The sequence below is a fragment of the Phascolarctos cinereus genome, unplaced genomic scaffold (genome assembly GCF_003287225.1).
Source record: "Phascolarctos cinereus isolate Bilbo 61053 unplaced genomic scaffold, phaCin_HiC Scaffold_4;HRSCAF=312, whole genome shotgun sequence".
NCBI lineage: Eukaryota > Metazoa > Chordata > Mammalia > Diprotodontia > Phascolarctidae > Phascolarctos > Phascolarctos cinereus.
This window is the reverse complement of record NW_027555847.1, coordinates 706,366,464-706,386,161: the sequence shown is the minus strand read 5'-3', so window position 1 is coordinate 706,386,161 and position 19,698 is coordinate 706,366,464. Positions and strand designations below refer to the sequence as shown.

Sequence of the window (19,698 nt, the reverse complement as noted above, 5' to 3'; positions counted from 1 at the left end):
ATGCCCCAGGCATTGTACTAAGTGTTAGTGGTACAAATGGAAAAAACTAAGATAATCCTTGCTCTCAAATACCTCACTAGCTAGCCAATCCATCGAATTGAGGAAGGAAAAAAAAAATGAAAAGAAAAACAAAAAAGAAAGTTCACCTTCTAGATGTATGGAAAGGGCCATAATCCTAAGGGTTTAGCAGCAGAGATGATAAGATGCTGACAAAGTCCAGGGCTCCTTAGCAACACTGAGCGTGAGCTTACAAAAGGCCCATTGATATCTACTCATGGTTTTCTCTCCCAGTTTTCAGAAGTGGATAGCTGATTGGTCATTGGACCTTATGTGAAATACGTAGGTCATTCTAAATCTCCAGCTTCTAATTTAAATCACCTCCTCTTATGATGCCCCTGCCAAGTAGGTACATCAGAGGGATTTTGAGCTTCATTTGCACTTTTTCCCCCTGGATCCATATCTTGGGCTGGTAACATAGTCCAAAGTTTCCAAAGCAGAAGGAAATAGGAGAAAGCTTAGATAAACCAGTTCAAAGTAACTGCAAAGTAATTTCAAGGAGATTGAAATTCAGTTCCATTTACATTTGTAAAAGGTCTATGGTGGACCCAGCTCTACGAAGGATTAAAAAAAAAACAGTAGAGGATCCATCTAGGCCCTGTCCTCTGAGAAGCCAAAGATGACCTATATAGGATCAGAAATGGAAAGGTTAAAGGAATCTTAGGGGCCATACATGTAGTCCATTCTACTTATTTTTCAAATGAGGAAACCGAGGCCCAATGAAGTTAAATAACTTGTTCAAGGTCATGAAGGAAGTTAGCCTCATAGAGAGATAGCCGTTTTAAGGCCCTGGTGCTGTAGATTAATCAGTTAAACAAGGATTCATTAAGCACCTACTACAATGTGCTAGGCATTATATTAGGCACCGGGGATACACATGAAAATGAAATAATCCCTGCTTTCCAGGAGTTTATATTCTATTTGGGTAAAGAACATGTACATAGATAAATAAGTTCAAAATGACATGTAACTAAGTTAAAATATACATAATGTACATACAAAATAGTTTCCAGTTAAGATCAGGTGGGTGGGAGCAGGAAAGGCTTCCTGGAGGTGGTGTCCCCAGTGACATGCTTCGGTGGAAGGCAGGGGAAAGGGCATGCTAGCATCTGGAAAAAGGACCCAAGTTGTCTTTTTGGTTGGTTGGTTTTGCAAGGCACTGAGAAGCCATACTAAAACTCTCAAATCATTGCTTTTTACCCCTACGGATCCAGCAAGGTTAGTCCGGACAGAGTCCGTGCCCTGTGACATCAACAACCCGCTGCGGAAGCCTCCCCGGTATTCTGACCTGCACATCAGTCAGACTCTCCCTAAAACCAACAAAATCAACAAGGTGAGGCTGCTACAAGGGGGTGGCACCCCACCATTGGTGGTCATGTTGAGGCTAGCCCCACCCCTGCTCTGTGGGGGCTGTGAGCAAACCCAGGGGAGTGGGGGAGGGTGAGAGCTGGGGTGGGGGAGGGACGGAGACACAGGTCAAAAGATCATTGAATTTAGAGCTGTCAAGGACCAGAGAGAGTACAGTAATCATTCTTAACCTATGCCCATTAACTTGTTTAAGAAAACATGTATCTATGCATGTATATGTATCTGTGTATCTGTGTGTATATAATGTATATGTTTATGTGTGTGTATATTGTGTGTATATGTATTATATGTATTTTTATATTAAGAACCCCTGATCTAGTCCCACCATATATGTGTGTACACACACACACACACACACACACACACACACACACACACACACACACAGAGCAGTTAGGTGGTACATTGGTTAGAACACTGGGACCCAAGTCAGGAAGATCTGAGTTCAAATCCAGCCTAAGACATTTACTAGCTGTGTGTCCCTGGGCAAGTCACTAACCTCTGTTGGCTTCAGTTTCTTCACGTGTAAAATGGGCATAATAATAGTCTCTATCTCCCTAAGTTGTTGGGAGGATCAAATGAGATAATACTTGCAAAGCACTTAGCACAGTGCATGGCACATAGTAGATACTATATAAATGTTCACTATTTTACACACACACACACACACACACACACACACACACACACGCTATTTCAATATAATGTATGTCCTTTGTGTTTTATTTTATCCATTTAAAAACATTATTCTGAGAAGGGGTCCATAGGTTTCCCCAGGGTGGCCACAGGGATTTCTACCATACGTAATCCCTGATCTAGTCCTATCTCATCAGTACACAGAAGAGGAAGCTCCTCTCCCCCAGAGCAAGGCAGTGACTTACCTGACAGGTAGCAAGAAGGAGAGGCAGGATTTGAACTCAAGTCATCCAGCTACAAAACCAGTGTCATTCCCAGTGCACCATACTATAGAAGTCCATCCGAGGCCCAAAGAAGGGAAGTGACTTATTCAAGGTCACACAAATGGTCAGTAGCAGAGCTAGGATTTGAACTCAAGTCTTCTGCCTCCAAATCTAGTTTATTTTCTATTATACCTCTCTCTCCTTCTCTGGAAGACTAACCTGGACAGATAGGTGTTTAAAATTGAGCGCATGATCTGTCCTCCCCACCCCCACCAACATTCTATCTCTTATGCTTCCTACTATTATGATACTGACTCCTCCCCCAGAGAGATGCAAAGATTCGGTATGCAGACTCTTCTTCACTTAATTTGACTACCTCCAGTTCCATTTCTCTGTAATCCAGATGGGAGTTTGAACCTTGGCTACTTCAAAAAGATTTGACAATACAGCCTTGTAAATAGTTACTCGCCCAGGGCAATTTGTTATGTAATTTATAGCATCATAACAGTAGCTAACGTAAACTCTATGGTTTACAAAGCACTTTCCATATGTTATCTCATTTGAGCTCATTTGATTTAGAACTAAAGGAGATCTTAGACCCTTTGAGTCAACCTCTCATTTTGCAAATGAGAAAAAAAAAGAATCAGATGTTAAATGACTTGCCAAGGGTTACACAGCTTGTATATGTCCTTGGCAAGATTTTAATCATTTTTTTTCTGACACCAACTCCAGTGCCAAAGAGAGATAATTTCATTTGTTTGAATATAATGCCCCCTCCTATGAGACTGGGAACTGGGACCGGACTTCCACTGCAAATCCTTAGGGATTGAGAATGACTGGCATTTTTTTAAAAAGCAGATTAATTATTCTTTATTTTTCAAGAGTGTACACAGAGTAGACTCACCTATCTATAATACTAGAGATATGTAAGGGGATGATCTTAAGACCTTATGGTTTTCTCAAAGATGTTGGACATTGGCAATATAACTTTAGAGCTGGACGAGAGCTATTTAGGCAGCATTCTCCTGGATACTCTCTCCTCTTTAAGTTATTTTTTTTTTTGTGAATACATCAACGTGTCTGACACAGGGGATAGAGTCTTCTGGTTCCTCAAGCCTTGGAGTTAGGGAGACCTGAGTTTGAATCCTGCCTCAGACATAAGCTATGTAACTCTGTGACCTCTCTGAGTCTCAGGCTCTTCATCTATAAAGTGAAGGGCTTGGACTTAGTGATCTCCAAGGGTCCTTCCAGCTCTAAATCTATGGTCCTATAATGATGATAGTGGAGTTGATGATGGAGATAATGGTGGTGATGGTTATGATGGTAATGATGATGATGATGCTAGCTATGAAGGTGATGGTGGGGGTGATGACGATGGTGACGATGATATGATATGAAGATGGTGGTGGGAGATGATGATGATGGCAGTGAGAAACATGATGGTGGTGGTGGTGATGATGGTGGTGATAATAATGGTGATGATGAAAGTGATGGTGGTGATGACGATGAAGGAAATGACGGTGATGACAGATATAAAGAAAAAGGGTGATAGTGGTAGTGATGATATGATATGAAGATGGTGCTGATGGTGGTGGGAGGTGATGATGATAGATCTCTGTTGGCAGTGACTGATTCTTTGGCATTGATTTTGCAGGGTCGGAACTTAGGAGCCTGCATGCCTTGCTCTTTTATTGTTGCTCTACACATTGTCTTCCTGCCTTTTGCTCAGGAGAGAAGGCAGCATGATTGGCTCTTCTCTTCCCCCACACCTTGACTATTCTGTGTTATACTGTTCCTACTGGTGTGGAGCTACCTGGTGGGGCTTTTCAGGCACCCTTTTATACTTCCGTAGTGATAGCTACATAGTGATAGCTTGTTAGACTAGGAGGCTCAGTTTCTAATCCTGCCTCTAATACTTATTATAAGTGGGACATGGGACAATTAACTTTTACAGCCTCAGTGTTCTTACCTTTAATATGCGAATAACTATATTGGAACTGTCTGTTGAAACAGTATCAAAATAGAAGTTACTATTATTTAGGGTTTTGCTTTTTGGCTTTTAATTTTTGCTGTTTAGAGAAAGGCAATATTTGCCAAAGCACATTTTCCCAAAGAACATCAGTTCTTTGAAGATGCCCCTACCTCCTCATTCAGATTTCTAATTTTCTTAAGCAGCAGGGTTCTTAGTTTTGTCAGGGCATATAGAGGGTGGTCAACTTTTTTTCTGTTTTCCCACAAAACTGAAGAAATTAGAAAAGAACTTAGAAGAAAATTAGAAACCAAGTTCCTAATTCAGGCTTTGGCAGCCTTTTACCCCCTGCCCCTCTGGCTCTCTTAGTTGCCAGGGTGGGGTTTCTGTCTCTGCACAACCCTGAGATTTACATGTAGGTTTGACATTTGCTCTTCTCTTGCTGCAAAGGAGGATGAGATACAGAAGATGAGTGCACATTTTAATACCCATTGACTCGTCAGGACCGTTTCTATCCAAACTCCATCTAAATAGATGAGAAGAATGAGATGAATAATCATCATCATCATAATTATAACACCAAATGACCATTACACTTGGTTGGAATGTTTTCAAAGTCTATTAAAATCCATTATCTCATTTGAGTCTCCCAATAGCCCCATGAGGTATTGTTACTCTTATTTTATCAGTGAGGGAAATGGAGACCTTAAGACTTAAAGTGCATCTCCCATTGGTCACACAGCTAGTAAATGTCAGAGTAAAGATTTGAACCCGGGTCTTCCTGGCTTCAAGTCCAGCGCTTGATCAAAGGCAAGTTGACCTTGATAGCCCCAAGGTCAAGGGACCTTTCTTTCTCTGACTTTGCAGGCAGGAGTGATCAGTATTTTGATGCCAGGTGGATGTTAACAGGGGCAGAGGGTGAAATAACCATGACATTGTTCTGCTTGTCTGCAAAGAATAGAATTTGATAAGAGAAATAAATTACCCTCTATTTAAATTACAGCCTTGATGTAAGGTGGATGAGATCTGTCCAAAGGGTTGCTTTTCTTCTCTACCTCCTCAACCCCCCACCCCCTGCCACCCTTTCTTGCCCAGTTTCTTAGCTCAAATTCTCTGTCAGAATCTGATGTAGCATCTACGACTCCAGAGCCAATTTGGTTAGAATACCTTATAAAATTGCTGTTTTGTCTCCCCCCACCCACCTTCATCCGTCTGTGTCAGGGAGGGAGGGAGGGTGTGTATCTACACTCACTAAAAGATCAGCCCCCTGCTGGTTCATCTTCCTCATCTTTGACTCTATGCTGGATACTTAAGGAGAACATTGTATATTTCATACTTTGGTGGATCCATGCACTAACAACAACATCTGCCCTGAAATGAAGATCTGGGGCTAATAGGTGGAATAGTGACCACTTGGATGCACCATCATTGTGCCTTCCCTCTGAGAATACCTGCAGTTTATCCTGTCTGTCTTGTTTATACTTACTGGTTTTGTTTTTCCACCTCGATTAAACTGTGAGCTCCTAGAGGGCAGGGGTTGTTTTTGCCTTTTTTTGTATCCCTTGTGTTTAGCCAAGTGCCTAGCCCTTGGTAAGTGCTTTTTCAATGGTTGTTGCCTTTCCTTGCCTTGTATTTGCCTCAGCTTGAATTGCCAAATGGTTAGCTGGATGATAGAGAATTCCAAGTTCCATGTCAGGCATTGAGGTCAGATCACTACATGACTATGCAGCCTTGGACCTAAATTTTCACTTCCAGATTGATATGTTGGGGTGTGGGGGCAGGGGGGAGTGCTGGCTCAGGTGTCAAAAGAGCTGGGTTCAAGTCACAGCACTACCACTAATTAGTTGTATCGGAAAAAAAATATTATGTACCCTCCTCCCTTCCCCCCCTCCAATATATTTTCTTCTCTAGGCTAAATATCCCCAGTTCCTTTGACTAATTTCGTTGTGCTCAATATCTTGGACCAAACGAGTTCTATTCCTTGGGCAGGTAATTACATGACTTCTCTCATCAAGGCATTATGGTACAATGGAAAGAGCAACAGATTTAGAGTTAGAAAGGTTTGACCCTTACTTTTCATGTGACTTTGGGGAAATTATTTCCCCTATCTTAACCTCAATTTCCTCATCTGCAAAGTCAGGGAGTTGGACCAGATAACTTCCAAGGTTCATTTTTGCTCTAAACTATTATCTCATCCAATGCTGACAATAACCCCAGGAGACTGGAAGGATAGGTATTTCTATAAACAGATTAAAGATGGGGAAACTGAGGCTGAGAAAGATCACCTCGACAGGACTGTCTCTCTTGTATCTTTATATTCCCTGTATATAATACAGCAAATAGTAGCTATTTAATAGATGTGTGTTGAATTCAATTAATCAACAAACATTTATTGAACTCCCACCATGTGTGAGGAACTGAGAATACAGAGATAAAAGTGAAATAGGCCCTGCCCTCAGGGAACTTATGCTTTTTTTAGTAGGAGACAACACATTGACACAGAGAGGTGTATAGATGAGCTGAATTGAGGTGATTTGTCCAACGTCATACATAGGTAGCAGATTGTAGAAAAAAGACCTAAGCCCAGAGCCTCTTACTCTGATTCCATGGCTTTTTCCACTGTCATGCAGGATTCCTGTTCTCCATCTGAGCCAATTAGATTTTCCCCATCCCATGTTCTCAAATTGTGCCATTAACACAGGGCAGCTAGGTGGCGCAGCGGAGAGAGTGGTGGACTTGCAGTCACAATGACCTTAATCCAAATTCTGCCTCAGATGCTAGCTGAGTAACTCTGGGGAAGTGACTTACCCTCTCTGTGATTCAGTTTCCTCATCTATAAAATGAGAGGCTTGGACTCAGTGCTCTCTAAAGTCCCTTCCAGTAATCTATGGTCTTACGTTGCCCACTGGTCACAGCTGAGAGTTATGCAGCAATGAGTATCTGAGGCTGAATTTGAACTCAGGTCTCCCTGACTCCAGTCCAATGCTCTATTCTATGTGCTACCATATCACAGAGAGGCAGGCCTTGTCTCCCTGGTAAGAACTTTCTAAGAATGGAAAGTATCCAAAAGTGGAATAAGCTTTATTGGAAGCAGTGAGTTACCACCCTACCCTCTTCACTAAGGCGTAGGAGCTTAGGATCATTGAATCTGAGCTGGAATGGACCTTAGCAGCCATTAAGTTGAAGCCCTTCATTTTACAGATGAGGAAACTGAGGCTCAGAGAATGAAGTGATCTGTCCAAGGTCACATAGCTAGTCTCATTAATTCTGAGACAGGACTTGAACTTTCACTACCTCTCCATGTACACAGGTTGAATGACTTTTCTGGGCTGGGGGGAGGGGAGAGAGATCACAGATTCTCAGATTTGCAATGACCTCAGAGGTCTACACCAGGGGTGGGGAACCTGCGGCCTCTAGGCCCCATGTGGCTTTCTATGTCCTCAAGTGTGCCCTTTTGATGAATTCAAACTTCACAGAACAAATTCCTTTTTTATTAAAGGATCCACCCACCCATACCTGAAAAATACTACCCTCTACAATGAATCTAACATGCACTCATTCAGCTTTTACTTAAAGATTTAAATGGGGTAGGACTCCCTATCTGAGGCAGCTGGTGGCATAGGGAATAGGAAGTTAGACTTGGAGACAGAAAGACCTGAGTTCAAATCTGGCCTCAGAAACCTACTAGCTGGATGACCCTGGGCATCACTTAACTTACGTCTGCCTCAGTTTCCTCGCCTGTAAAATGGGTATCATAATAGCATCAACCTCCTAGTGTTGTGAGGATAAAAGGAGGTAATATTTGTAAAGCGCTTTGCAAACCTCAAGCATTATACAAATGCTAGCAACCATTACTGTGGTTATGATCCTGATTATTCTGAGAAAACCCCACTCTAGTTTTGGATAGCTCCCATTGTCATTGTTAAGATGATTTCCCTTGGATGGAGCTAAAATCTGCCTCTGCTACATGCACCCTCCAGTCTTCGTTCTGGCCTCTGGGGCCAAGTGGAACAAATCTTGTCCCTCTCTTCCATGGCAGTCTTTCCAATACTGGAAGACAATTCTCATGTGTCTCTAGGTCTTTTCTTCCCTAGGCTATAGCCCAGTTCCTTCCTCACATGGCACATTGCAGAAGGGATTCTTCTTCAGGTACAATTGGACCAAATGACCCCAAAGGAGCCTTTTGGCTCTGAGATCCTATGATTGCATGATCTTCTAAACAGCCTTTAGTGTGTAAAGTCCTTGAGTCAGTCATTAAATTATAAAAATGAATTTCACATGCCCCACAGACCTCTATATCACAAACTAACTGCATCCATTTCCATCTCTACATGTCATTGACATCCAACATCTTAGACTTACATGTGCATTACCATGGAAATATCCATCTGGCAACTTTGGACAGCCTGAGAACCCAAGCTACCTGATGTCCTTCTGGTCGAATGGGATCAGAAGTGCCTTCAGGGAGGCCTCCTTCACCTGACAAGTGGCTTGAGATGAAACAGAGCCTGCCTTTTTCTAAAATATTAGATTTATTTTGATTTCATTTGCTCTCCCCTACCTCACACAGAGACTCAGGTTCATCTCAACCATGTCAACCATTTGCGAGTCATGGTTAATCTTGAGGGAATCCAAATATTTCACACACTACAATGTTAGAACAGGCAAACATCCCAGCAAGCAGTTATTAAGTACCTGCTATGTATAAGGCTCTATGGTAGGGAATGGAGCTACAAGGACAAAATCAAACCTTCCCTACCCACAAAGAGTTTACCCCCTCCACTACCATTTCATTGTTGGGTAAACTGAGGCCAGGGAATTAAGTAAATTGCCTAAAGTTTTCCTAAGTATCAGAGATTGCCTTCTAAGTCAATGAATGCTCTCACTGCTTCACCAGAGTGTTAGAGATCACCTTTTAAGCCAATGAATGTCCTTTCCACTTCACCAAATTGCCATCCAGTGATTGCCATTTCCTAGATTGTCACCTTTTCTCTGGGGTCAGAAAGTTAAGCAGGGATTTACTTGATGGAAACTGTTTTTCCTTCCTTCTACCAGACAGGTCTGGGAAGAAACTGGAAGGAGTGTGGGAAAAGCTATTGATGGAATAGTGACAGTACAGTGTAGCGGTTAGGACCCTGAGTTTGGAGTCAGGAAGATCTGAGTTCAAATTTGACTGCAGTATTACCCTTTTGGATTCAGTTCATTCACTAACAGCATGTTCCATCTTAGAAGTCTATACCTGCTTCTCTTGAATTGATAATAATTTAAAAAATCACACAGCCTTATCTATGAAATGGGTATTACAATAATAGTACTTACCTCCTAGGGTTGTTGTGAGGATAAAATAACATAGTTTTTTTGTTTGTTTTTTAAATTTTTTTCATTTATTTGTTTTTAGTTTTCAACATTCACTTCAATAAGATTTTGAGTTCTAAATTTTCTCCCCCTCCCTCTGCTCCCCCCTTCCCAAGATGGCATGCAATCTAATATAGGCTATACATGTACGATATTTGTTTTTTTTTTAAATTTTATTTTATTTTCAATTCTGAATTCTCTTCTTCCTTCCACCCTTCCCCCACCCATCAAAGAAATTAAGAAACACAATACTCATTGCATATATGAAGTCAGGCAAAACATTTCTGTATTAGCCATGCCATAAAATTTGTAAAGTGCTTTTCAAAACTTAAAGTGCTATATAAAGTATAATTATTATTATCATTATTTTTTGTTGCTGTTGTTATCCTGCCTCAAATGTTTTCTAACTGTGACCCTGAGTAATCATTGGACCTCAGTTCCCATAGCTATACAATGAGGGGCAGTTGGATTCTTCATATGAAATGTTAAGTGAGTTGAGTGAAAGCTCTCAGGGCTGTTGATGCTACGACGGCACAGGAAAGAGGGCAGGATGCACTAGTGTTGCCACTGAGCTCTCACCGGCTTGTTTTTTTCCTTTCGATCTATCCCTCTCCCCTTCTCCCTTTTTTTTTCTTTCTACAGGACCATATTCCGGTACCTTACCAGCCTGACTCCAGCAGCAACCCCTCCTCCACAACATCCTCCACGCCTTCCTCACCAGCGCCGCCGCTCCCACCCAGTGCCACCCCTCCTTCCCCACTCCACCCCTCCCCACAGTGCACCAGACAGCAGAAGAATTTCAACCTGCCAGGTAATCCTTTGTTGGGCAGACTTGCCACATATGGGTGAAGGCGTAGCTGGGGAATCATGGTGTTTGTGCTAGAGGGGATTTGGGAGAGTCCAAGGGACAAGAGATCAGAAACCATGACCTAGAAGAGATGTGTCCATGCCAAGTGCCCTTTCCCAGGGATCAGCTGGGGGTTGCACAGGGAAGTCTAGAGCTGATGGGCTCCATAAGTCGACTTACTGAAATAGTGGGATGTTGTGCAGTGTTCAATGTCAGGAGAGTCAGGAGAGATATGAGTTCAAATCCTAACTCTGACACTCGCTAGCTATGTGACCATGATCAAGTCACTTCAGTTTCCCCATCTTTTCAATGACAGAGTTCTAGAAGGCCTTGGAAGTTCCTTCCGGTATTAAATTCCAATTGTGTGACAAACCTTGATAAGCATCATCATCTCTAAAATCAGAGTAATCATACCTGTAGTACCTTCCTCACCTGCCAATGGCAAGAAATGTGGTGCAGGAGAAAGAGCTCTGGTTCTAGTCAGAGGACCTGGATTCAAATCCTACCATTGAGATTTAACATCTGTGCAATCTTGGACAAGTCACTTTACATTTCCAGGCATCATTTTCCTTACCTGTAAAATGAAGAGATTGGAGTAGATGGCTTCTGAGGTCCCTTCCAGTTTTACATTTTTGTTTATCAGTCCTTTAAACTCTGTGGACCTCAGTTTTCTTATATATAAAACAAGAGAATTGGAGTAGATTGTCTCTGAGATCCCTTGGAGCTATTAATCTAGGATCATAAGTCACCGAAACTCCCTGGGACTCAATTTCCTCATCTGTAAAATGAAAGTCAGACTTGATGGTTTCCAAGGTCTTGCCCAAGGATCAATGATCCTTAGTCTTCTAACTTCCCTAAGCCTCAGTTTCTTTATCTGTAAAATGAAGGAGTTGGGCTAGATGGCGTCTGAGTTCAGGATCTAAGATCCTGTGGACAGACAGTCTGTGTGCTTCATCCATTTCTTTTCAGTGTCAAGAGAAATCAAGGAAAGCCTCTAGTACGATGGGTAGACCCTTCAGCAAATTTGTAGACAGACGTAGATCATATGAAGACAGATAAGTCAGTATGAAGTTACCTCCAAGACAGATAATACCAACTACCTTAGAGAATAAGAAAGGCTCTGTTTAGAAGGTGGGAGCTGCACTTTGCCTTGAAAGAAAGTTAACACATGAATACCTACTGTATGTAAGCAGTGGGCATCCGAGATCCAGCCTATGCCCTTGAAGAATCCCAAATACTTAACCATTACTAATGAGAAACCCTCTCTCATCTTGAATAGACAGGCAGTGATCCTTGGAGGGGATAGCCACAGTGATGAGATTGCAGATCCATTGGCCATATTTGAATGTCTACCTCCCTGGGCCTCTGGGGAGGATCAGCTGAGATCATGTATGCCAAGCACTTTGTAAACTTTAAAGTGAAATATAAGTAGGGTGGAAGAGGGAGGGAGAGAAAGATAGGGGAAGAAGATGATGATGATGATAATGATGGTGATGATGATGCCAAGCCTGGATAGGGACTGGTGCTTTAGAAATGAGATTCTGCACTCAGGGTCTTATGAGTGAATGCCTAAACCCTCTGTTGGGTCTTGCAACAGAATCTAAAGATTCCCAACCTGGTCACAGTACTGCCTCTATGCACTCCAAACTGGGATTCAAAAATATTAGATCAATGGTAGAGACAGGAAGTTACACCTTTGTCTTTTTAGTCCTCTTGCTGGCCTCTGTCATTTTATCTCAGCAAAGATTCTTTTTTTTCACCTTCTTTCCCAAGGCACTTAGCAGTCAGTCTCCCCATAACCCCCCCCCCGCAACCTCTGAATTGCTAGGATTGAGCTTTTAGACAAAAGTATTGTTGAGTTTCTCCTGGGAGCCACACCTGGTTGAACGGTTTTGCCACTCTTTGCCAAGCCAAGGCTCCTATGTGCTGTCTCAGTCCTCCCTTCTGTGGAACCAGTGGGCATCTTGGCTTGCCTCCAAATCATCCCAGCAGCCTGGGGTAGAGCACACATATTTTATATTTACACAGGTAAGTTACCAGGTTGATCAAGATGATAAGGAGACTAAGGCTCATATTATTGTTTGCGCTGGTTGGTTTCAATTAGAGAGAAAGTTCCATTCCGTGACCACAGATTCTATGTGTATCTTGAGCCAGCTGACTTGCATGTGTAGCTGACTGATAAGAAGGGGGTAAAACTGAGAATGTGAATGACTCAGAGCAATGGATCACCACTACTGACTGGAAACCAGCTTCAAGTACATGACCTACCATTGAGGGATTAATAATGTCACCACTGACCACACTGGTTTTATGTTAGGATATGTATTTATATACATTTATATATAGATGCCCATTTACATCCAAGCAAACACAAAAGGTGGTTAGTATAGTTGATAAAGGGCTAGCCTTGGAAACACAGGCTTAATTCAATCCAGCAAGCATTTAAGCACCTACTATGTACCAGACAAGAGGGCAAGGTACAGGGGACACAAGGACAAAAACAAAACAACCACTGTCTTCAAAAAACTTGCATTCTACCCAGAAGCCATATGTTCAAACTCTCCTTCTGACACATACTATCTTTGTGGCACAGACAAATTACTTAACTTCTCAATACCCTAGGCAATTCTCTAACCCACAAATTTCAGAGAGATTGACGATCTGCATGGGGGAAAGAGTTCTCAACCTGAATGAAGTTACAGGGCTGGATCAATTATATATGTATACACACACCTTTGGGGAAGAGGCGGTATGACAGTCAGGATGGAGTACTGGCCTTGGAATCAGGAAGAGCTGGTTTTAAGCCCTACATCTGAAACATAAGGGCTATGAGACCTCGAAAAACCACTCCACTTTTTATGCCTCCTCTCTGAGACTTTCTAAGACTCCAAATTGCAGAGAAAATGCCACTCTACATTGACAAAGGGAGGTTCCTCTTCTGGGAGCTCCTTATGCTCAGGAAATCATAGGTCTAGTGTCTTGCCATCTATCCAGATACAGGGTGTCCCAAAAGCCTTTGTGCATCTTAAAGCTTTAATAGCATAAAATCCACTAAGACTTGAGGGACGTTTTGTATATTTCAACACACACATACATACACATCTACAGAATACACATTGTAACAGCTTTTGAAATTGAGAATTCATCTTAATATATATAAATCCCAAAGCAGGCTTGCTACCTCTTAGCTAAGCGTCTCAACATCCTGCTGGTGCCCATCATGTGACTCACTAGACTGAATCATCTCAGTTTCTTCCACTGAGTTAATTAGACAAATTGCCTGGCATTTACACAGATCAAATCCTCCTTCTTTTGTCTCCAAGGTAGCCCATTCCAGCTTCTCCTGAGTGGGGGAAAAATACCGCTCACACATGCGCACCCCCCCCCCAATATGCCATGACAACATCAGCTAAGCTTGCGTCCACTTTCCAGTGGCACCGCTTGTCACCCTCCTCCTGAGGTATAGCAGGAAGCCTTTCTTTTAAGTTCTTTGGTTGAAACCTCATGTTCAGCAGCGGGGGTGCTGGGACCCCAGTTCAGGGGTTTCATAGTTTTAGAAGTACATTGACAAATTGGAGAGGATCTGTCCATATGGAACTTTGTGGGTCCCTTTAATTATTTTAAATATTATTTGTATCAATATCTTTGAGGTTTTTTGGAGGGGGAGGAAAGAAAAAAAGGGAAAAAAATTAGTTACACAATAACTTCATTGTACATTTAAAAGGATCAGCAAGTTGTACATAACAGATTTGAAGTTTCATATGTAATCACCTTTTTTTCTATTCTATGTTATGGAAATGCTCATTTTATTCTTACATTTGGAATAAAATAAATAAAAAAGAAATTCAATGATAGCAATGAAACGTAAGTGTATAGACAGGAAAGATATTAGAGGGGGACACTGGAAATAAATTGTTATTTTTCATATTACAAAAAAACCCTTTGGTTTTTACATCCTCTCCATTTTAGGATATAGCCCTTCCTGCTTCCTACCCAGTGAGCCATCCATTATAACAAAGAATGAAAAAAAAGGAGGGGGGAGAGCAATTTAGCATAACCAACCTTCACATCAACTGTGTTTGACAGTATATGTGATATTCCAAGTCCATAGTTCCCTGCTTCTACAAAGAAAGAAGGGGAACCCAGACCTCATTCTTAACTTGTCACCTATCAGCAGTCTCAGAACATGGCTTAACATTGGGAGGAGGGAGGTGAGGAAGGTGATAATTAGTGATTGATGGCAGCTGTACTAATGCAGTGTCTTGCCTACACATCTGTCTGCCTTCCTCAGGGGTTCTCAGCCTTAACAAATCAAGGCCAATGCCTTGGAGCTTCCTTTATTTTCACTTAGACTGTTTCTCCTCTTAAAGGGTGGTCCAGTGGTAGCTTTCACAAGCCTGTCTTCATGCCCTCTCCTTCCACAAACCTTAAAGATCTGGAGATAGAAGACTGATTTTTTTGGCTTAAAAAATAGGAAGTTTAAGGTTAGGGCTCTCTTTATGTATGTAGTCTTAAAAGATCTCTTGCAGTTAACTTAATCGCAAGGTTGTCCTCTGGACAAATCCAGTCCTCTAATCCTAGTCTCCTAAGTTGAAATCTATAAGAGATAGGCAGATGTAGTGTCTAGATACTCGACTGGTATCTCTTACTGCAGTGGGATCTGTGCCCCCTAGCCTCTCAGGAATGAGCAGTGCTGCCTTTGGGCTGACATCACAAAGTTGTCATTTGTCCCATGAAGGAAGTCACTGGCTTGGATTTTAGGGTCCTTGTGATGTCCTAGAGATTATGGACACTTCCCTAAATAACTACTCTGCCATCAAAGAATCATAGATGAAAAATGGGAAGTGACTTTAGAGGTCAGCACAACCCCCTCATTTTACAAATGAGGAATCTGAGGCCTAGAGAGGTTAAGTCATTTGCCCAACATCATACAACATAGCAAGTATTAGAAGTGAGATTTGAACCCAGGTCCTTCATTTCCAAATCCAGTCCTTTTCCCACTGTCTGTACTAGTTTATTAAGTCAAATAGAACTAGGGGCCACCAAAATCGACATAAAGATCCCTGCAGGCTACATATTGACTTAGAAAACCACATATACACATAATTTGTGTCCTATTATATATATATATATATACATATATATATATATATATATATATATATATAAATTTTAATTTTGTTAGATATTTCCGAATTACATCTGAATCTGGTTCAGGCAGCACTGAGCAGCGTTGCCAGTGAAGAAGTGGCCAGTGCATCTGATATCTCTGCTTCTTGTTCAGCTTAGCTTAGAATATGGCCAAGTACTCAAACTGAGATGCTTTATGCTTATAAAAGGCATGGTGTCTTGAATAGAGGGAGGGTGGTCATCTCTCTGCACCTTGCCGCAACTAGAGAACTTATAGAATATGTAGGTGGCACAATAGATAGAGCAATGGATTTGGAATCAGGAAGACCTGACTTCAAATATGGCCTCAGAAAATTACTAGCTGTGTGACTCTATGTGAGTCACTGAACCTCAACTTTCTCATCTGTAAAATGGGGATAATAATAAAATCTACCTCCCAGGTTTTTGTGAGCATCAAATGAGATAATATTTGTAAGAACTTTGCAAACCTTGAAGCACTATATAAGTGGTAGTCATTAATGCTGTTATTATTATTATTATTATTATTATTATTATTATTATTATTATTATTATTATTATTACCACCAGCATCATCATTATTATGTTCAAGGCACTATGTTTTAGGAATTACATTGATAAGCCAGGCAGGTGAAGGACCTCTTAATGATGCAGTGTAAAGCATGGTGGGACAGAAAGAGAAACTTAGGGGCACATGATAACTCTCTTTAAGTACCAGAAAGGCCTTCAGTAGAAAGATTTGAGCTCATTCTGCTTGGCCTTACGAGGCAGCAATGGGCGGACATTGGAGAGGCACTTTTAAGCTCAATGTAGCCACATGATAACTTGATTACATATTTAAAAGGAATAGCAAGCTGTACATAATAGATTCTCAGTTTCATGTACAATCATTTTTATTGTACTGTTATAAAAATGCATATTTTATTCCATAAATTAAAAATTAAATTTTTAAAATTTTTAAAATTTTTTAAAATTAATTTTTTAAAAAAAGCTCAGTGTAAGGAAACATTTCATAACAATTAGAGCTTTTGAAAAATCAACTAGGCTTCCTTGTCAGGTAGTGATTTCTCTCTTACTGGAAGCTTTCAAGCAAGTGCATACCACACTCATCAGGGGTACTTTGGAAGGGTTTCAAGGCTCATATGTTGTACTGGAATCAGGGTATCTTAATCTGGCATCCAATTTTTTTTTTTACATTACTGATCACTGTATTTCGACATAATTGAATTTCTTTGTAGGCCTATGTATTTTATTTTGTGCATTTAAAAGCATTATTCTGAGAAGGGGGCCTTAACCCTTACCTATCTGCCAAAGGCGTATGTATCGTTCCCCCCTCCCAAAAAAAGGCTAAGAATCCCTAGATGAAGTCCCATCTACTTTGAAAGGCTTCAAATCAGTTTGAGGAGAACAGGAGCTCACAGCTAGTGTCTTCCATTCCCTGGGACTTAGTGATTTCTCTCCCTTTCAGTTGTCCAGAACTCATTCTCTTCTGTAGCTTGGAGGAGCCAATGTTGAGAGTGAAGGGCATTTTGCGGGCATCATATGGAGTTACATCTGTCTACTCTCAGACTCCCTCCCCCAGGTGTTAGTAGTGCCAACTCAGACCAGAAATTTCAAAGCCCTGGGTACCTATTATCTGCCTTTCAAAGGCTCTACAACCAGTTAGTGCTTTCCCTGTGCCCTCTTCATACTGGGAGGGGGCAATGGAAGGAAAACTCCCACTCCTAGCTTCATGTCAGCTATGCTTTTTCCCTTCCTGTCTTTAGAACATTACTATGCACTATGAGTAGCTTGGATTACCTAAAGAAGCAACAGTAAAGGGTTTTAAGTGATATCTGAAAACTGGAGTTGACTTAGCACATTGGCAAAGCGTGTCAGGTGCCAGAATCTTGGGGTTAAGGGGCAAAGGTTTATAGATTGGGACCTCAGAGATCATCTGATTCAGCCTCTCCTGTTTAAAGAAGAGGAAACCTTTAAGACAGGTAATCTTAACCTGAGGTCCACAGGACCCCCCTCCCTATCCCCACCCCTCCAGGATTTGTAGATATATTCCAGGGAGTCGGTCAGTGAACATTTATTAAGAATCTATTATGTGCCAGGCACTCAGCTAAGTGCTAGAGATACAAAGAAAGGCAAAAGACAGTCCCTGCCCTTGGTGAGCTCACAATCTAATGGGAGAGAGAAACTACGTACAAAACAAAGCTGTATATGCTATAAATAGGAAGTATTCAAAAGAGAGAAAGCTCTAAAAATTAAGAAAGATTGAGAAAGGCTTCTTATAGATGGCAGGATTTTATGTGGGACTAGAAGGAAGCCAAGAAAGCCAGGAGACAGAAATAAGAAGAGAGACTATTCCAGGTATCGGAGACAGCCTCTGGATTTTTCTCTGAAAAAAAAAAAAACATTTTCTTTGAAAATGCCCAAATGTTTTATTCGAAGAACGGCAAGGACACCAATAGTCACTGGATGGAAGAGTACATAGTGGGGTGTAGGGGAAGAAGCATAAGGTATAGGAAGACTGGAAAGGTGGGGGAGGGGCTGGGGCATGAAGGACTTTAAAGACCAGAGGCTTTTGTATTTGAATCTAGAAGTGATAGGGACCCAGGGGAGTTTGAGGAAGGGCTGTGACATGATTGGAGTTTTATTTTAGGAAAATTACTTTGGTGGGTGAACGGAGGATTGGCAGGAGTGGGCCGGAAGACCTATAAGCAAGATATTTCAGTAGTCTAGTCATGAGGAGATGAAGGTCTGCACCAAGCTGGTGGCAAGATCAGTGGAGAGAAAGGTCCGATGTTACAAAATTGAGATCATTAGGCCTTGGCAACAGATTGGATATGGGGAAGTGGGGACATATACCCCTTTGGCAGATAGGTGAATCCTGTGGCTCCCTTTTCAGAATAATGTTTTTAAATGTACAAAATAAAATACATAGACTTAAAAAGAAAATCCGTTATGCTGAAATATAGTGATCAGAATGTAAAAAAAAAATTATGGATGCCAGATTAAGATCCCCTGATTCTAGTATCCCCTTCATAAAAGGATTTGTTCTGTAAACCTTAGACTCAGTCAGTAGGCTGCACCCAAGGACCTAGAAGGCCACGTGTGGCCTTGAGGCTGCAGGGTCCTCACCCCTGGGACTCAAGGATGACTGGCATCTTGACTGGGAGCCTGGACGATTGGGTGATAGGGCTTTTGACAGTAACAGGACAGTTTGGAAGTGACAAGGGTTTGAGGAGAAGGGTAGTGAGTTTAGCTTTGGATATGTCGAGTACAAAATATCAAAGTCAACATGTCCAATAAGCAATTGGAGATGTGAGGATGCAGAGGTTGGTGCTAGCAAAGGCATTTTGAGAATTATCAGCAAGGAGATGATCATTGAATCCATGGAAGTTGATGAGCTCTCCAAGTGAAATGGTATAGAGAGAGAAGAGAAGAGGGCCCAGGACAGAGTCCTGTGGGACATTCGTGGTTATCGGACAGGATCTGAATGAAGCTCCAGCAAAGGAGACTGAGAAGGAACAGACAGATAGGTAAGAGGAGAACCAGGAGAGAGGGATGTGCCACAAACCTAGAGAGAAGAGAATGATTGATGGTGTCAAAGGTTGCAAAGAGGTCAAGAAGAATGAGGATTGAGAAAATGGGCCTCATGAACCGGGATGGGGAAAGAAAATCTTCATCTTCATTAACCTATAACTCAGGATTCCTTAACCTTAGGCTCCATGAACTTCTTTAAAATATATATCTTATCTGTCTTTTAATAGAACTGGCTTCCATTATAATCTTATGTATTTTAACATATTTAAATTGTGTTACATCAAAAGACCGTTAATAATTCATTTTAAAGCATTATTCTCAAAAGGGGTCTGTAGGCCGCCAAGTGGGTTCATGTAGGGGCATCCTGATAAATATTCAACAATCATCACTCTGGGAGAAAAAAAATATGGGAATGTTATATTTTAAGTTTATTAACACTTTTTTAAGTCTAGGCAATCAATAAATCAATATCAAGCCTTGATTTTGGCCTTTTCTTTTTGCTGATTTCAGGGGTTGTAAAT

The 19,698-nt window shown here is 41.4% G+C and overlaps 1 protein-coding gene across 1 annotated transcript in view; it reads left to right on the top strand.

The window, feature by feature from the left end:
* KSR2 (kinase suppressor of ras 2) overlaps positions 1-19,698 on the top strand; it is a 582,604-nt gene that overhangs the window by 444,999 nt on the left and 117,907 nt on the right. Inside the window, 2 exon segments of the mRNA XM_021007997.1 lie at positions 1,264-1,390; positions 10,291-10,459. Coding sequence (XP_020863656.1) covers positions 1,264-1,390; positions 10,291-10,459 — 296 coding nt within the window.